At 38.4% G+C, this 18,410-nt stretch overlaps 1 protein-coding gene across 1 annotated transcript in view; it reads left to right on the plus strand.

Moving 5' to 3' along the window:
* CUBN (cubilin) overlaps positions 1-18,410 on the plus strand; it is a 308,780-nt gene that overhangs the window by 89,743 nt on the left and 200,627 nt on the right. The window contains exons 25-27 of the mRNA XM_025396458.1: positions 294-475; positions 1,402-1,558; positions 4,151-4,338. Coding sequence (XP_025252243.1) covers positions 294-475; positions 1,402-1,558; positions 4,151-4,338 — 527 coding nt within the window. The remainder of the gene's footprint in view (positions 1-293; positions 476-1,401; positions 1,559-4,150; positions 4,339-18,410) is intronic.

Raw genomic sequence — 18,410 nt, forward strand, 5'->3', positions numbered from 1 at the left:
CTGAGCTACTGGGGAGGCTGAGGCAGGAGAATCGCTGGAACCTCGGAAGTGGAAATTGCAGTGATCCGAGATCATGCCGTTGCACGTCAGCCTGGATGACCCAGTGAGACTTCATCTCAAAAAAAAAAGAAAAAGGAAATTGGGTTTGTAGGCTAACTACTCTTTCATGATGCTGTTTTGCTGTATAACTTGATTTAAAGGATAGCAGAGTGGCACCAGTTTAATACAGACAAAAGGATTCAATTTCCCCAAAAGGAAAAGGGTGTGTGTCATTCCATTTCTTTCTCCTCTAGGTTGCGGGGGTAATCTCACCACTTCAAGCGGCACATTCGTATCTCCCAACTACCCGATGCCCTATTACCACAGCTCTGAATGCTACTGGTGGTTGAAATCTAGCCACGGCAGCACATTTGAACTGGAATTCAAAGACTTTCACTTGGAGCATCATCCAAACTGCACTTTAGATTACCTGGCTGTATGTATAATGTTTCCATTGTGTCATTCCCTGCTTCCATCTCACCCAACACACAATGCGCTTATTTTTATTTTGGAGATTCAAGAAAGGGGAGCATCTAAACAGAACATCCATATAAAAATTCAAACAAAATAGAAACATACAAGAAATTTGGTGAAAATGACCATCTTCGAAGAATTGAATGGCTCGATACACTAAGTATTTAAAATATATTGACCATAGACTATTAAGATATGCTGAAAATCTCCTGAAAGGGGTTATGGGATTTATTATAATCATTATTTATGTAATTTCCACATATGCATTGAAAAAATCACAATTTAGAAGAAGACAGTTTTGATGAAGTAGAGAAGATAATTTGAGTCATTCAACTAGGACTTTTCACAGTACGGCAATTCACCATTGTTCATTTGTTAAAAAGCTAAATAAAAATGTATTGAAATGTCATGAATCATAAACTATGGAATCAAAAACAAGGAGGACAATTGATATCAGCTGTGGCATTACAATGTGTATTAGGCTTTCATTTTCAATCTTCAGCCTTCAATGTAGGCTCACACGTTTATTACTGCTGCACATATCCACAGCTTAATTGCCTGAGTTTATGGCCTGAATTTATAAATACCTAAATATAATTTGTAAAGTTATTTTATTTCATGACTATTCTTTTGTGATGTCATATATATAACAAAAAATATATTTATTATATATAGATATATATTTATTTTATGCATATCTATGTTTATATATAAATATATAATTAATATTTATAATAATATATATATTTATATATAATTACATATCATATATTTATAATATATATACATAGTAAATATATATATATTATATTTCTCACTTCTGGATTATAGTCCTTTACATAATGTTGATAGTCTCAGCCATCTAACATTCAAAATGTTTTCTTAAAGGTATATGATGGCCCGAGTAGCAGCTCTCATCTGCTAACTCAGCTTTGTGGGGATGAGAAACCACCTCTTATTCGTTCTAGTGGAGACAGCATGTTTATAAAACTGAGGACAGATGAAGGTCAGCAAGGACGTGGCTTTGAGGCTGAATACCGGCAGAGTAAGTGTGAATACTGGCAGAGTAAGTGTAAATACCGGCAGAGTAAGTGTGAATACCGGCAGAGTAAGTATGTATACTGGCTGTTCAGTGCCTAGAGTGGGCCTTCAAACTCTTGAAACAAACTGAAATAAGTGTAATGCATTGGTGTGAGCAATTGAACTTCATCTTAGTTTCTTACGTGAAAAATTTAACTCCATTTGAGGGAGAAATACTTATGTATTAAATTCAATCTCATATAACTAAAACATCTGGCAAACTATAGAAACTTAAAAGAGTATTTAATATGCCGAGAGAGTTGCAGTTCAACGAAAGATCAGTGTAACAGACTAATGACCAATAGCTTTTCATTTGCATCACACATTGCAATCTTGCAGTGTACATTACATTATTCCAGTGTACATAGTATTCTTTCACACTACTCTCTACCTTAAAAGGTACCTTAATTTTATTAAGGAAAACTGTGGTCCATGTGATTTGTGCATGGAATAAGCATGTTCTTTACAGTAGAAAAATCTGGCTATTGTACAGACGCCATTTTAAATCTACTTTTCCCATATAGCAACATGGTGGAATTAAAGGAACATTGAGCAAAATGTCAAGGGGCCTGGGATTTGTTCTGGCTCCTAACCCTTGAGAAGATCACTTTCCTTTGTGGTCCCACAGTTTCTTCTTTTAGAAAAGGAGATTAAATTAGCTGGTCTCTAAACCTGCATTCTAGCTCTAGAATTAAATGCTTTTTGAAGTTAGTTCCAAAATGGACATTCAAGAAAAACTGTCAGTATTTTCTTGAATTTGTTATTTGATAAAGACTTTTACTTTATCAAAGTAAAGTCTAGGTTTTGGAAATATAATTCTACTGAATCAAAATTTATCCATAATTTTACACAATTATCTTTTCCCACAGAATCAAAATTTATCCATAATTTTATGCAATTATCTGAAAATGGAATTAAAAGTCACAAAATTATTATCTGAATACACAATATCCCTTGAATTAATTGAAAGAGTAATAACATTTAACCTTGATTATGTATGAATTTTAAGATTCACATTCATTTACATCTGGGGATTAGTCTGAATCTTAGATCATTTTGAATATTGAGTTTTAATATATAGCTTTTTTCTTCAGAAATGTATCACTAGTGTATAAAAAGGTTTCCCAAATTCTATCAGAGATACATCTGTTTTACTATATAATCGTTTCTCTAATTTTATTACTGCTGTGCTAATCTATTTCTTGGTTATAATCAGATTGTTTAAGGGTTTCTTTTTTTCTTTTTATTTCTGAGATATTTTACTTTTCTCTCATAATTTCAGAACCCTGAAAGTGTAAATGAGTGCACATAAGAGGAAAAATCAGAGCAAACTAGTGAGATTATCTGTAAAATTTGCCATGGGAAATTGGAGATTTACAAATAGTGTAAGGTCTGAGTGCTGAGAGCAGCCCATGTGGTTTACCGGAATATATTTTCCTGGGCCCTGTGTTGCCCCAGTCATCGAGGCACGTGATCCCTATCTGCCTAATAGGTGTAACTTCTCACAGGCTTCTAAAACAATAAGATTATTCTTTAGAAATCCTTTCTGTACAAAGCTGTGACCTAAAGATTTTCAAACAGAATGGGTTTAAGTATTCTCCCTGCTCCAACAAAGCAAAGTTTGAAGAGCCACAAATGTACACTTTTTTAAACCAAAGTTATAAATGGTGTTCTACCCACCTTCAGAAAGCATGTTGTAGTAGGAATACATCTATGAACCCCACTTTCAGAGACAGCTCATTCCATATAATGTTTATTTCCCATTCTCTTTTATTGCACATCATAGAGATAATATATTCCTTGTTTAAGTCATTAGGATCAGCTGAATTGGGCACCCAGGATTAGACATACTTAGAGGTATCTAGTTTGGTTTTGTTGAAAACTCAGCTCAAGAAAATGCCACCATTGGATTGAAGGCTTTTTTTTTTTTTAATTTCACATTTTCATTTCTTCTTTAAATCCTTTATACTCCGTCTATTCGCTTGGTACTTCCTGATGACTAACTAGAGGAAGAACGGAGCCTTTGTTGTGAATTTCACGCAGACTTTTGAATGTTCAACAAAGCCATGTTGTTACTCGTTTTTAGCACTCACACAAGATTTTGGGTTTTTAAACTGTTCAATTTAAAAGTCAGAATTTCTGTCCCTTCCAAATGTTAACATTAAAAAAGCAGCAGCACAGAGCGTTGAATGCGCTTCTCTAACAAACAAATCGGACTGATCCCTGAATAGAATCAAGTTATTCTGCTCTCCACAAATTCAAGGGAATTCGATGCCTATTTTAATATGACTACTTAATTTTCATGACTCTTTAGTTTGAATTCACTTCAGTATTATTTCACATATCTTCTAAATGGAAATCCTTTCACTATGAAAATATTGTACCAAATATATATGTGTGTGTCTGTGTGTGTGTATATATATACAGACACACACATTCACATCATATATATGTGTGTACATACATATATGATTTTTATCTTTTTTTTTTAAAGGAAAATCTCGGAGCAATTATGATGTATATAATAGTGGTTCTTAACAGTCATTTTTTTTTCCAGCATGTGAGAATGTGGTAATAGTCAATCAAACCTATGGCATCTTAGAGAGTATAGGGTATCCAAATCCTTATTCTGAAAATCAGCATTGCAACTGGACCATCTGGGCAACTACAGGCAACACTGTGAACTACACATTTTTAGCTTTCGACTTGGAATATCACGTAAACTGCTCCACAGATTATTTAGAGGTATGTATTATAAAGCTTAATTGATCACTGCATTTTCAGATCAAGTTAGAATCCATCATGCTTTTTGGAATCAAATCCCTAATTCTGCCCCACACATCTATAACACACCAACTACCCATAGTATTTGAACAGGTATATTTCATATTTAATGTATTAAATTGTGAATACAGAGAACTACCTATGTTTTTAGGTTTCAGTGTAACTTCTGGACTGATTGACCTCATATTATTTAACTTACATGGAAAGAGAGTAATAACCTCTATTTTTTGTTGATTGTTTTTATGTTTGTTCTCAGTGTATAAGAGATCAGAAAATGTTTGGGTATCTTCGATTTATTTAAGATGTCATTTGCCTAGTATGAGGTATCATGGTTTTGATTATTGTTTTTGTTTTTAAATGTAAGTTCATTTCAGTATATTTTTATTTTTGTAAAATTGAAGTTTCAATTGTTATAATGATGACCACTAGTAACATTTTATTGAACTGTCTGTATGCAATTTTAGGCAATAAATGTTGCTTAAATATTAGGCAACCTTGAATATAAGGTGATCTGCTATTTCTGCAATAAGAAATTTTATTTTAAAAAGCTTTTTGATAACTTGCATATGTAACTTTTAGGGCTATAAATTGAGAGATTATTTTGGCATCTACATTTCATCATCAGTAAAATCACTTTTTGGGTCATCTAACACATTATCTTTATTTCTGTCTATATTGTTAATACATAATACTTCAAAAACTCCACATATAATGTTTGCACTAGATACCCTTTCTGAAGTGATAAGTACTTGCTCTGATAACAGAACATTTTTTTTCCCACCCACCCACCTACCAGCAGCCTGGTGACTTAAGGTAGTTCTTTTTAAGGTGGTCAGTGATTTTTAGAAGTCTTACTTACAAAGACTTCAACATCCATTGCTTGCAGTTCTGGGGTCATATTCTCAAAAAAAAAAAATATGTTGTAATATGTTCTTAATTGTGTTTTTACAAGTTCTATAGGAAAATTGGCATTGGTTGAGGTTGTTTGAGGTTAACATATAGTTTCCAAATAGCACTTTTGTTTGTGAAAACAAAGCATTCTGCACTTTGAGAGACTCTGTGAGGTCCTAACTATAAGGAGATTCCCTTGTTTTTCAGAGATAATTTTTTGGGAAAAAATTTTGCTTTACATCTACAAAAGTACAATATTATAGAAATATTAGCCATAGCGTTTACCCATTAGAAAGTTTTGTTTACCAGTATTCTAAGAAAATATGACACAACATAAAACAAACTTACAAGCACATACTTGGCAATGGTTTTAAAGTCCACCTTCCTTGACCTGGAGCTCGACTGATCTCCTTTCATTTACCTAGATTAGGTATCCATTTCTTCACATAGTGAGACCTTGTTCATGTTTTAGAAAAAGCAGAAAAGTTGCTTTCAAAGCCCGTTGTTTATACCGTGAACACAGCAGTTGGTCATACCTCTTTTTACCAGTTAGGACTATCCTGATTCCCTACTGGACTGTGGGCTTCTTGAAGGTCGTGCTGTCTCCTACTAACTTTGTCCCAGTCACTAATTATACAGGTGGGACATTACAGGAGTTCAATCAGTTCAAGTTGAAATGAGTATCACAACCATATTTTAGTATCAGTTGAATGATAGCTACTAGTTAATGAGAAAGATTGAATTCCAAACTGGCGTTTTTGTATGACCTCCTACACATTCAGTGCAATCCTACAGATTTGAGCACAAACCGAACTAGAACTCATGACCTTGCCGAGCGTTGCACGTGTAACAGTGTGCTGGGCACCATAATCATGATTTGGTAAAGTGTAATGGAGAAAGCTACAGAAAGGAGGATGCTTTTGAATTAGGCTTTAAAGGAGGCTTTGGCAGAAAGAGTGGGGAGGAAATGAGATGAAACATTTCCAGGACCTGAACTCCACTTCTTTGAACTCATTTGAGGATGAAATGGTAACAAAAAGGTGTTTAAAAACTCAAATTAAAAAATGCTTGTTCCAGCAACTGCAGAGTAGCTCATTAGAGCCCCTTATGGATGACGTGCCTGTCATGTTATGGTCATGCCATTTCTCTTGTGCAACATTGATGGTGAAAGAGCAAAAATACAAAATGAGAACCAGAAGTTCAGAGAGGCCTTCCAAAGAACGGCGCCGTTGCCAGAGGGAGGAGATTGTTTTCCATCTCTGCGAGCCAAGAGGCCAGACCAGAGCAGTAGCTGCAATAGCTGATCTATGATGGAAATTTTAACACACAACCAACCATTAACAGAGAGAAAACTCACAAACACAGAAATCTAGCTTCCATTATTTTAATCGCTTCTTCTAGTTACAGGGTTTTTTTCAACTGACTTCCCCAAATCCCAATTGGATGACTGTTATTATAGCCAGAATTTAGTTAGTCTGAATTAATAAAATGGAAACTATAAAAAGACTCAATAGGTGCTGGTCAGGCACTATCCCGGCTTGATGAGAGGTAGGGATTGGTAAAGGTTCCATTGGAAACCAAATCCATCCTTTATTATTTCACCCTCTGGGCAAAACAAAATGTTTCAGATCCAGAAATAAAATATGCAGTGGGAGAAGGGACTGTTTGCTTAAAGGAGTAAGACCATTTACCCATGCAAACATGGGGAATCAACCTGAAGAGTTCTGGCTGTATTTTACAGCTTGATTTCAGTCTTCCATTTTATTTTGAGTCTGAGTTTTCATGCAGAAGAAATTTCAAACGAGTGATTGAATATAGAAATGGAAATGGTAGATTTGGGAGAAATCAACACGGAGATGTATAGGAAGCCCAGATATTTGCTAAGTCAACAGGGAGCATGTGTGTAGTGAGAAGACGAAGTAGGAACACTAAGAGGTGGTTGTGGCTGGGTGTGGTGGCATACGCCTATAGTCCCAGCTACTCAGGAGGCTGAGGCAGGAGAATCACTTGAACCCGGGAGGCGGAGGTTGCAGTGAGCTGAGATCGCACCATTGCACTCCAGCCTGGGTGACGGAGTGAGGCCCTGTCTCAAAAAAAAAAAAAAAAAGAGGTGATTGTGTCATGGGAGCCAAGGGAAGAGCAGTCGAGAGAGCTCATGGTTCAGAAGGGTCCCTTGGAGATAAGTGTGACTCTGGTCAGAGCAGTGTTTGTGGGGTGGCGAGAGCAGGAACCAGACAGTGCAAAGAGGCATGAAGAGGAGAGAGTGAGTGTAGACTGAAGTCTAGCTCCCTGAATTCTGAGGCTCTCTGTAACAAACCAGAGTAAGTGATGGCTTCTTTTCTCCAATCCTTATCCTTCATTTCCCTAACTGGTCCTCATCTAGTTTGCCTGTGTGGGACATACTAGGTTGCATGTTCTCTTGTATGTCAGTTCCTCTTTAAATGTGGCCCCAGAATTGGATGCAACAGTTCAACTAAACCTGGCTAGGCCCAAGTAGGTTGGAACTATATTATCCAGTTCATATATTTCTGGTGTTGTATGCTGAAGTTAAATGGGGTTTATTGTAGCTAAGTCATAATGTTGGCCTATATCAACATTTATAATCTCCATATCACTTTTACACAAATTATTATGACTTTATAGCCTTGCTCATATAATTTTAAAAAATCTAAACAGAGATATTGTTCCTAATGAGTCAGATTTGATTTTGTCTGAGAATCATGACCTCCCTAAATCTTCATTCATTCCTTTTCAGAGCATTATTCATTTGCATATAGACTCATTGGCCACTGACCTAGTACTTCTTCAAAAATAATTGATAAAAATGTCAAACAAGATTGCATCTATTTCAAATACTCTTAAACAACAGGGTCTTTTGGTTAAAATTGATCTGTTATTAAGTGCTTTTGGAATAGCACTATTCAAACTACTAGGTAATAAAAGCTAATATCTATTCAGCATGTATTATTTGCTAGATAATTCTCACAGCAACCCTGTATTATAAGAAATATTATCCGCATTCGTTAGGTGAGAAAAGTGAGACAGATATAGATTGTCCATATTCAGAAAGATTGTAAGTGTCAAGGCAGGCTTTCTAGCAGGCACTGTGACTCCACACCGATGCTCTCAGCCATAACACCACACACCGCGGGGGCACTCTCAACTTCCTGTTACTCTCACAGGGATCGTGGGGGAGTGTTCCCGCAGCCCCCAAGTCTACCATTCTATTGATACTCTCGCGAAGAGAAACCAATGTTTTGCCTGACTCCATAAATAAGCAAGTGTCATTTATTATAATTACCTCTTTCTTTGCTTCATGTTGACAAATTATTTTTAGTGTCTAATTTAGAATTTTTCCAAAAATTACTCTTAATCTTACTGACCTACGAGATTCTAGAATGAATCTTTCCCCATCTTGGAAGCTGCAACGTTTTCCCTTCAGCCCTCTGGCAGCCCTGCTGGTTCTCCTTGCCTGGGCTTGCACTCTTGGTTGCGGCACCGAAACACAATCTGAGCCACATGAAGATGACAGGCACGTGTGACAGTCTGGTTACTCTGAGAAGGCTCACACCTCCCCCCACACAGGAGAGGCTGAGAAGCCCAGAGAAGGTGGGAAGCCAAGGCAGTGAGGTGGATTCTCCACTCCCACTTCCTGAGGCTCTGCTCCTGCTCCCTGACTATTCCCACCCATTCCCGTCTCTCCCCAAAGGCTCCCTCTGAGTTTCAGCAACCTCAGAATTTCAGCTTCAACAACGTGGCCACTCCAGCCTCGACCCTACAGGATCATTGACCTTAAGTGCTTGCATACAACCAGACTTTCTTGTGGTGACAAATCCCCAGCACAGGGAGCTCACGTGTTTGAGCTCGACAGCAAAGGCCTGGGTCTAGCCTGCCTATGGACGGTACCCCTTAGGGCAGTGCAACCAAGCCCTCCAGCCAGTGATGTTCACAGATTATGTTCTGGGCAGAAGCAGAACCTGTGAGCAGGGGCACGGATTCTGCTGAAACGCTAAAACATTTTTTTTTTTTAATTTAACTTTTAATTTCAGGGTATGTGCACTACCCTAATAGTAGTACACATACCCCGAACTTATTTATTATATAGATAAATTTGTGTCACGGGGGTTTGTTGCACAGATCGTTTCATCACCTAGGTATTTAGCCTAGTACTTATTAGTTTTTTGGATCCTCTCCCTCCTCCCACCCTCCACCCTCAGGTAGGCCCCAGTGCGTGTTGTTTCCCCGTCCTGTGTCTATGTGTTCTCAGCACTTAGCTCCCACATATAAGTGAGAACATGCAGTACTTGATTTTATGTTTCCTGCATTAGTTTGCTAAGGAAAATGGCCTCCGGTTCCATTCACATTCTTGCAAAGGACCTGATCTTGCTCTTTTTTATGGCCGTGTCAAAATCATTAACTATGAATTAAGCACCCATGAATTCACCAAGATTACAAAATCAGCCCTGTGACGACTATACCTTTCAGTGCCGTGGAATGTAATTCCCTTAAGCCTGGAAAAGTTCACTGAAAGGAGTTGACTGTTTTATCTTCTAAACTGGAATTCCATGTGTCTTCTTCCAGTTTCAAAATCAAACTAGGCATGTTTCTACCTCCTCTTCATTGACATCACACTCTCTTCTGAAAGCATCAATCCCATCCATGTTTCCATCTTTCATTTGCCCTAGTCACAGCCTTAAAATTAGACATTTTTTTCTAATGTTCAACAATATTTTTCTGTGCCATTTCCCAAAGTTTAGCTAGTTTGTATGTGTACCCATAAAATGGTCAGAACGTTCCCATGTAGACCCTTGGGTTTCTGCTTAGATTGATTTCTTTAGAGGGTTCTCCTTTTTTTGCACCCCTGCAAAATTATTCCTGATTTTGTAGTGAGAATTTAGGTTTTCAGAATTTGCCAATTTTCTAGAATTTTCTTTCATTTTTCAATTGCTTTTTCATTTGTTTTTTACTTTTTTTTTTTTTTAATCTATAGGTTTATATCTTGTTTTGAAGTTTGAATCCCCAAAACCTTAGTCCTGTTAAGTGGTCAGCCATCACAGGCTCTAAGTTAAGGCAAGGGATCACTGTCTTCTAATGTTTTGGTCACTTCCGTATTAACAACCACTTCTTTGCTCGCTGGAATTAATACAGAGTTGCACTTCTCTTCACTGTCTCCTTTATATGAGGAGAGCATATAAAGAATTCAACAAATGCTACATTTTTTTGGGAAGAAGACATCTCATAGGTGTCCATATGGTTGAAACGGTCTCCCTGTTACCACCCCTGTAGATCTCTTTTGGTACTTTAGTGTTGATAGATTTCCTTTTCAAACGATTGCAGTCTGTACTGAAAAGAAGCTGAGGTGGGAAGATAAAGTCCTTATAACTGGTTACCAAATCTGGCTGCATTCCAGAATCATCTGGGGATCTTGTTAGAAAAATTTATTCCTAGTCCTCACCCCAGACTTAATCAGATCCTTGAGGATTCCCCAAGAGCAAGCTTTGCACAAGCCCCTGGTCTAGCACTTGAGACCACTGTTCATAGCCCACTTCCACCAAAATAGCCTGTTTTATCCTCACTTCAATGCTGTCTCCTGGGGAGGGAAAAGTATCTTAATAGGCATCTTCTTAACATACATTTGCCTGCTATTAAATGTTACTTTCCAATGAGGACTTACTCTTCCATTGCTATGGCTGAGTTATGTATTTTATCTCACCAAGGCCTGGTCATACTGTTATTACATTTACCTCATTATATTAAAAATGTCAGATTCACTTTACAGTTTTTGTATTCTGATTCTAAACTTTCTCTCCCTTTTCCTTATCGGGCACCTTGGTCACTGTCATCTTCCATTAACTGATTTTCTTATTCCTTCCCCTTTTCCACTAAAGTCCATTTCAAGTCCTCCTGATTGTGTGGGGGACTTCGATCAAAGGCATTTCCCTCCAGTCTTTATAAGGTGCATTTCATCTCTTGCCAAATCCTTGCTGATGTCATCCTGTTCACCCCAGATGCTTATATCACAGTTTATTGCACTCCCATGTCCTCCTTTCGGTTGCAAAATAATGCATTCCAAGTGGACGAATGGATTAAAAAAAATCACCACTATCCCTGAATCTTTCAGTTTCACATCCATATTCTCCATGTCTATAGCCTGAACAACATTTTCCATATACCACGACTGAGAAACATCAGGCTCATGGGATATTGTCAATACTTAAAGTGATGCTAGCTGTTATGGAGAACTCATACATTCGCAGATGCTTACTGCAACACTAGGTTATTTCTAATCACATCAGAGTCAAAGGCAGGTACGTGTTCCTGGCTTCCATGTGGTAGTTCATGAAACCAAAGGAAGGGGAAGTCAATTTGCGGAAGCCACATAACTGTCTCTGCCACAAATGTTGATAGATGTTTCACAAATAGAGACCTACATTCTAATAAATCTGGGATATGCCAAATTAAACACAGTTAAGCAGGGTTTGTTGTTTTGTTTTGTGTTTGCTGTGGTATTTCCTCAGGCTGTCACTATCCTAAATATACATTCTTCATTCCTTTATCCATGCATCCAGTCAGTAGGATATATTTTAGACACCTAGGCTGTGGACATATGACTGTTTTATCATCAGTTTTCCTTGTAATAATGGAGAAAACACACTTTAATCAATTTATCACACAATAAAAATTTAACCTCAGACAGTGTTAAGTGCTGGGAGGGAAAGTTATGGTGTACCCAGAAGGCATGAGATGGGGACTGAACTCCTTTGTGGGTCAGGAAAGGCCTCCCTGAGGATGAATAACACACCAGGTGCCAGGAGGCTTGACATGTGAGGGACTGGAAGGAGAGCAGTGTGAGGCTCTCAGGTGGACAGGGACCTGGCCTGCAGAGCAGGGTGGGCACGTTAAGAGTTTCGGTGACCTCCTGGAGAGCAGCAGGAGGTCTTTCAAGGGTGTGGTCAGATCTGCACTTTTAGAACAATCACTCTGACTGCCAGAATAAACTGGAGGGAGGTAAGAGTTATGGTGAAGACCCAGTAAGAGGTTTGCTATAGGCCAAGGGAGAGAGAGGGCTCCAGGTCTTCACCATTGCTGGGCAAGAAGCATGTGATTGAAGGATTTAAGAGAACTTAGGAGGTACAATTGACAAAGATGGATGAACAACAGGATGAAGAAAAGGGAGACATTAGAATATAGCCTGATAGAACTGCATGCAGGGACAACCACCAGGGGAGATTAGTCCCAAAGAGATCATCTTTGCCCAGAAGTCTGATTAATGAACATCTATTGGACATTTGTATTCCACATTCTCAGGAAAACATTATTCTAGAGATATTTTCCAAGTTTATTTCATTTTCCCCTCATACAAACAAGCAAACTTTGAAGTTCATGAGGTATCAGAGAGTTCTTCGCATCTCAGATGTTTATTTTGAGAATTGCAATAATATTTGTCATTAATGGAATGCCCGTCATGTGCTAGACACTACTACGGATACTTTGATAGATATAATTGCCTATCCCCGTAGTAGTCCAGTAACTGAGTATAATTATGCCCACAGGAGAGCAGGGACTGAGATGGGAACCATATCAGCGCAGGAAGTGTCATCACTGCAGAAAGTGGTGAACCTACGTTCACACTCAGTGCTGCATGAATAGAGTGTGGGCTCTGGAGTCCACCTGGCTCCAAAGCTCTTTACCAGCTGTGATCTTGGGCAAGGAATTTAACATCTGGCCGCTTTGGTTCTCTCGTGTGTAAAATGAAGATAAGAATCCAGACACCTGGAAAATATTGAGTCCTCAGGAAATGCTTATTACTCCCCTCCACGCCCCTTCTGGAGAGAGCCCAGCTCCTGCCTGGCCATTCAGCTTCTTCCTGGGACACTTCAGGAAATGGTCCTCACCCTTACACCAGCCGACCTCCATCTCTTGGAAATGCCTTCTCCATTCCTGGTGCCCTGCCAGTTAGGAGCGGTGGCTCCTCCCTGGCGAGGTCTAGCTTCCTTTCTGGGCAGAGTTCACATTTTGTTTTCTTTCTCTTCTGAGTTCCCTAACTTGATTCATGGACATCTCCATAAGGGCTTTACTTTCTCTGTGTGCCCTCAGAATCTGTTTAAAGGCAAATTTCTTCTGTCCTTGTAAGGCCTTGCGTCGTCTCTAATAAGTGAAGCGTAAATCAACGTTTGTGTTTGCAGTGCACATCACTGCTGGTCACATGACGGCATAACAGATTCCAAACAGGTGCCAAGGACAATTCTTCAGTTTCCAAATTGCTTGGTTTAAAGGTAAACCCCAGTCTTTAGCTCCCTATTGAAAACAGCTCCAGGCACTGTGCTTTCTATTGTTTTAGAGGGGAGTTGCTGGTATTAGAACTGCCTCAGCCAGCACTCTTTTATCTGCTGACTATGGTGGGATACTAATGACAAAGATGTAGTAAGTCCTCTAGCACTCACTCACAAGAGAATGTCTTCTGGGCACCCAGACACATGATAGAATGTGCTAAATTGGTAGTCTCTGTACCTGCTTCAGAGCGAAGCAGGTAACTTCAGAATGAAGTTTAAACCCCAACTCCACTACTTAGTAGCTAGGTGACCTTGGGCAAGTTCCTTAGTGTCTATGTGCCTCACTTTCCCCTTCTGTAAAACGAAGTAATAAGAGTCAACGAGTCCATATATGTAAAGAGCCAAAACAAAGTCTGGCAAATAGCAAACACATCTATAAATGTTCACTGTTATTATTTGCACTGATGCTGATGTAGGAGAAACACCTTAGTAAGGTGTAGAGAAATTCACAAATAGAGAGCCTTCAATTCTGTAGCTTGAGACATAATTAATGATTCATTTCTAACACATTTAATTTTCCTCGTTTTCTGCCTGTTGCCTGCTTGGTTAATGCATTTTGACCCTTCTCACTAAGGATAAATGACAAATGATAAAACCAACAATTTTTGTCCACTTATTTTACTCAAAGCTCTGTTAAGAAAAATAATGAAAACATTTTTAATTTCAATGACTAACAGGAGCATTCGTATTGTCCCTATCTTTTTAAAAATTGTTTTGGTTACTCTCTATTTTTAGAGAGAATAAAGACTTGCTGTATCATTGAGTTTAACAACGATTATTTTATTTCATTTTATTTTATTTTATTTTTGAGACAGAGTCTTGCTCTGTCACCCAGGCTGGAGTGCAGTGGCGTGATCTTGGCTCACTGCAGCCTCTGCCTCTTGGGTTCAAATGATTCTCCTGCCTCAGCCTCCTGAGTAGCTGGGATCACAGGCGCCCGCCACCACACCTGGCTAATTTTTGTATTTTTAGTAGAGACGGGGTTTCACCATGTTGGTCAGGCTGGTCTCGAACTCCTGACCTCAGGTGATACACCCACCTCGGCTTCCCAAAGTGCTGGGATTACAGGCATTAGCCACCACGCCCGACCAACAATGCTTATTCTTAAGAAAAGAATTGCCAATGAAGTAAATAGGAAAAATTCTTCTTGAGTAGTTGATGCCTTTTGAAATATTAAATTACTAAACCTCTACCTACCTCAGTTTCCAGAACTCTAAAATGGGGATAACAATACTATCTGCATTACAGAGCTGCTACGAGTTTTAACTTACAATAATGACCAGCACGGAATAAGTGCTAATACATGTTACCTATGGTTATTTTAACATAAACATAGCCTCATGGATTATTTTTTGCTCTCTGAAGCAGGAGACCCCAATCTTTTTGGCACCACGGACCGTTTTAGTGGAAGACAGTTTTTCCACGGACCGGGGTGGGGTGGGAGGGTGGTTTGGGGATGATTCAAGTGCATTGTATTTATTGTGCATTTTATTTCCATTATTCTTACATTGTAATATATAATGAAATAATTATACAAGTCACCATCATGTAGAATCAGTGGGAGCCCTGAGCTTGGTTTCCTGCATTAGATCCTGCAGTGACAGATCATCAGTCGTTCCATTCTCATAAGGAGCGTGAAACCTAGATCCCTCCCATGTGCAGTTCACAATAGGGTTCATGCTCCTATGATAGTTTAATGCCACCAGTACCGGTCTGGGGATTGGGGTCCTTGCTCTACAGCATGTTGCGGTAAATAAATCTGTGGTTTCCAGAGCAGCCTGCCCAATTGTAATTAACATCAATTGGCCCCACTGTGTTGAAAGTAGTGCTGCTTCTCCTGCCTTCCAGTTTTCCTGCAAAAGCCACTGGGATTGTAGATAACATCCTGTTTTCCAGTTGGCGAGACGCAGAGAGGCAGATGAGATTTCGGCTGAGCAGCAGTGGATCTGAGCCGACTTTGATTATGGCTCCACCTCCAACGCTTCCTGGGCAGATGAGTCATGCTTCCTGGAACTGTCTGTCAGAGGAAGTTTGCTTCTGGGACTTTTGCATTTTGCTTAGAGCTTAGAGATAAGCTATTACAATTCTAAGTTCAGCTGCTATTCAAAAACATGCATAAAAGCTGGGAAGAGTGTACCAAACATTTCAATTTATATCTTAATACCAGATATGAGTCTAGCTCCGTACTAAGCATGATACCTGGATTCAAAAAAAGTTTAGAATGAAATATATCTGTTAGTGAAGCCAGATGCTTTGTAGTGTCATTGAGTTTAGCATGAGGCATTTTAGAAGAAATTTTGGTTTTAAGATTGCCTGAGGAAAATGTGATTTTTTTAATTACAAAAAATCGAAAGGAGAAATGTTATTTCAGTGTGATCAAAATCCCTTTCCTTAAAAAGAAATGCTGATCTTTTCTGAGCATCTTTCACAATGAAGGATTTTCATATGATTGCATTAATTTGCAGCAGTTAATGAACCAAACATTCCAACCTTCAAAAGAGCCTCTGCTCTCAGATTCAAAAGAAACTCTGCGTGTTTCCTCTCTTCAAACGTGAAGAACAGAATTAGGATGAATAATAATTAAACCTAAAATAATTTCTAAACTACCCTGAAGCAGTAACAATTCCATTAGATCCTCAGAACTTGAATTGTCCTATGCACACTGCCTTTGCTCGTTGACCTCAGGTTGCTCTTCTCCTCAGACTGGCCAAAGGCAGGGCGACCGAAGGGTCTCTTCCACCATCAGACAGTCTCATGGTATGAATAAGCATGCATTGAGCAAAATGCTAAATGTTAAACACTGGTAATCACAGTTGTGGATTTCAGTTAACTATATTGACTTTCTACTTTTTAAAATGGGAAAGATTTCCAATTGCAACATTACAGAATTTTGTTTAAACACAACATCTTTACCCTGCAGTTCCTACATTGGCTCTTTATTTATTTGTTTGTTTGTTTATTATTTTCTCTTTCTTTCTTTATTTTTTTTGAGATGGAGTCTCACTCTGTTGCCCAGGCTTGAGTGCAGTGGCACGTTCTCAACTCACTGCAACCTCCGCCTCCCAGATTTGAGCCATTCTCCTCCCTCAGCCTCCTGAGTAGCTGAGATTACACGCGCCCACCACCACGCCTGGCTAATTTTTGTATTTTTAGTAGAGACGGGGTTTCGCCATCATGGCCAGTCTGGTCTCGAGCTCCTGGCCTCACAAGATCCACCCACCTTGGCCTTCCAAAGTGCTGGGATTATAGGCGTGAACCACCATGCCTGGCAGGCTCTTTATTTAATAGACTCTCTTTTCCTGCTGTCACTGTCTACAGGGAAAACTCGGATGGCAGTCCTCCGGGTTCTTCCAGCTCAAAGGTCTATGATTTCACATTGTTCTATGAACCAGGTTCTTCTCTGTTCCTGAGACCGTCTGCAGCAGGTGGTGAGAATTTTAAGAGGCAGAATAATAATAATAATAAATGTTCAGTGTTTTACTGTAGCAGGACAATTGGTAGAGGGAAGGCCGAGGTTTATGGAATTAAATTTTCATGTATACACAGGAGAGTATGCTTGGCTTTCAAAGCATTTCACTTACCACTAGGGAGGGATTTAGAAGCCCTTGCTCCATCAGTGACTATTGAAATTTATGTTTACATGAAGCTGTCAGTCCCTGAACATCTGAAGACATTATTATTTTTAAAAACTTTTAATTTTATGTGGGTACATAGGTGTATATGTTACGGGGTACATGCTATGTTTTGATATAGGCATGCAATGGGTAATAGTCACATCATGGGAATAAAGAAATAATTTTTTATAAATAATTAGTCTAATTAATAATAAACTAGTTATGATAAAAGGAAGCATTATAGGCAAAATATGATTTTAAATTAATGCTGGAGCAGATTACCTTACATGGTAACATTTCAGTGGATTAATTTTTACGTATAACCTTGAGATACATAAGAAAAGATTATGGAGATAGACAATATAATATTTTTAGTAGGCCCGGTGTTTATTTGAAATTCTGAAAGGGTTTGAAATTCTGAGATTGGAGAAGCATTACTAATGCATATCTCTATTGCCACGTCAATAGGTCCCCAAAGATATTGCTTTAAAAATAAATTTATCAGATCACAAAGGAATTCATAGTCATTATAGGAAATTGGGAAAATGTAGAAAAAACTAGATTAAAAAATCCTAAATTATATCACTATTACTAATATTTGGTGGTATTGATTTCCTGTCATTGCTCCTTGTATATTTATTTTATTTTAATATTCAAAGGAGATTATTCTGTACACACTAACCCATAATAACATTTTTCACCTAACAATAGCTTGTGACTATTTCCCCATGTTATTTATTATGTCATTTTCAACATTGCACATCCCATCATCACAATATAGCCACCAATTCTTGTTGTGAAACACTTAGAATCTTTTCAAATCTTTACCATTAAAAACAGTTCTGAGATAAGTATCTTTGTAGTTAAATGTTTTCCCACATCCATGATTAGACAATGATTTAAAAAATAAACAGACCCAAACTGTGGCATCTAACAGGAGTAGTATATAGAAAGCAGAAATAAAAATGCAAATTCACTAGTAAGAGCAGACAGCAACTAGCCACCATATAGAAAGGAAACACTGGTTTTTATATGAGACAGACCTGTAACTCAGAGTGACACCAAGTAACTCAAAATGTGGTCTTTCAATGGGGTTTTTGCTCTCATGCAAAGCCCAGCATTATGAGTAATGGTTACTTTCAGATGACATTTCATATTTCCTGCCCCACCCTCTCGGCACATGGCAAGGCAGCTT

The sequence above is a fragment of the Theropithecus gelada genome, chromosome 9, assembly GCF_003255815.1.
Source record: "Theropithecus gelada isolate Dixy chromosome 9, Tgel_1.0, whole genome shotgun sequence".
Classification (NCBI taxonomy): Eukaryota; Metazoa; Chordata; class Mammalia; order Primates; family Cercopithecidae; genus Theropithecus; species Theropithecus gelada.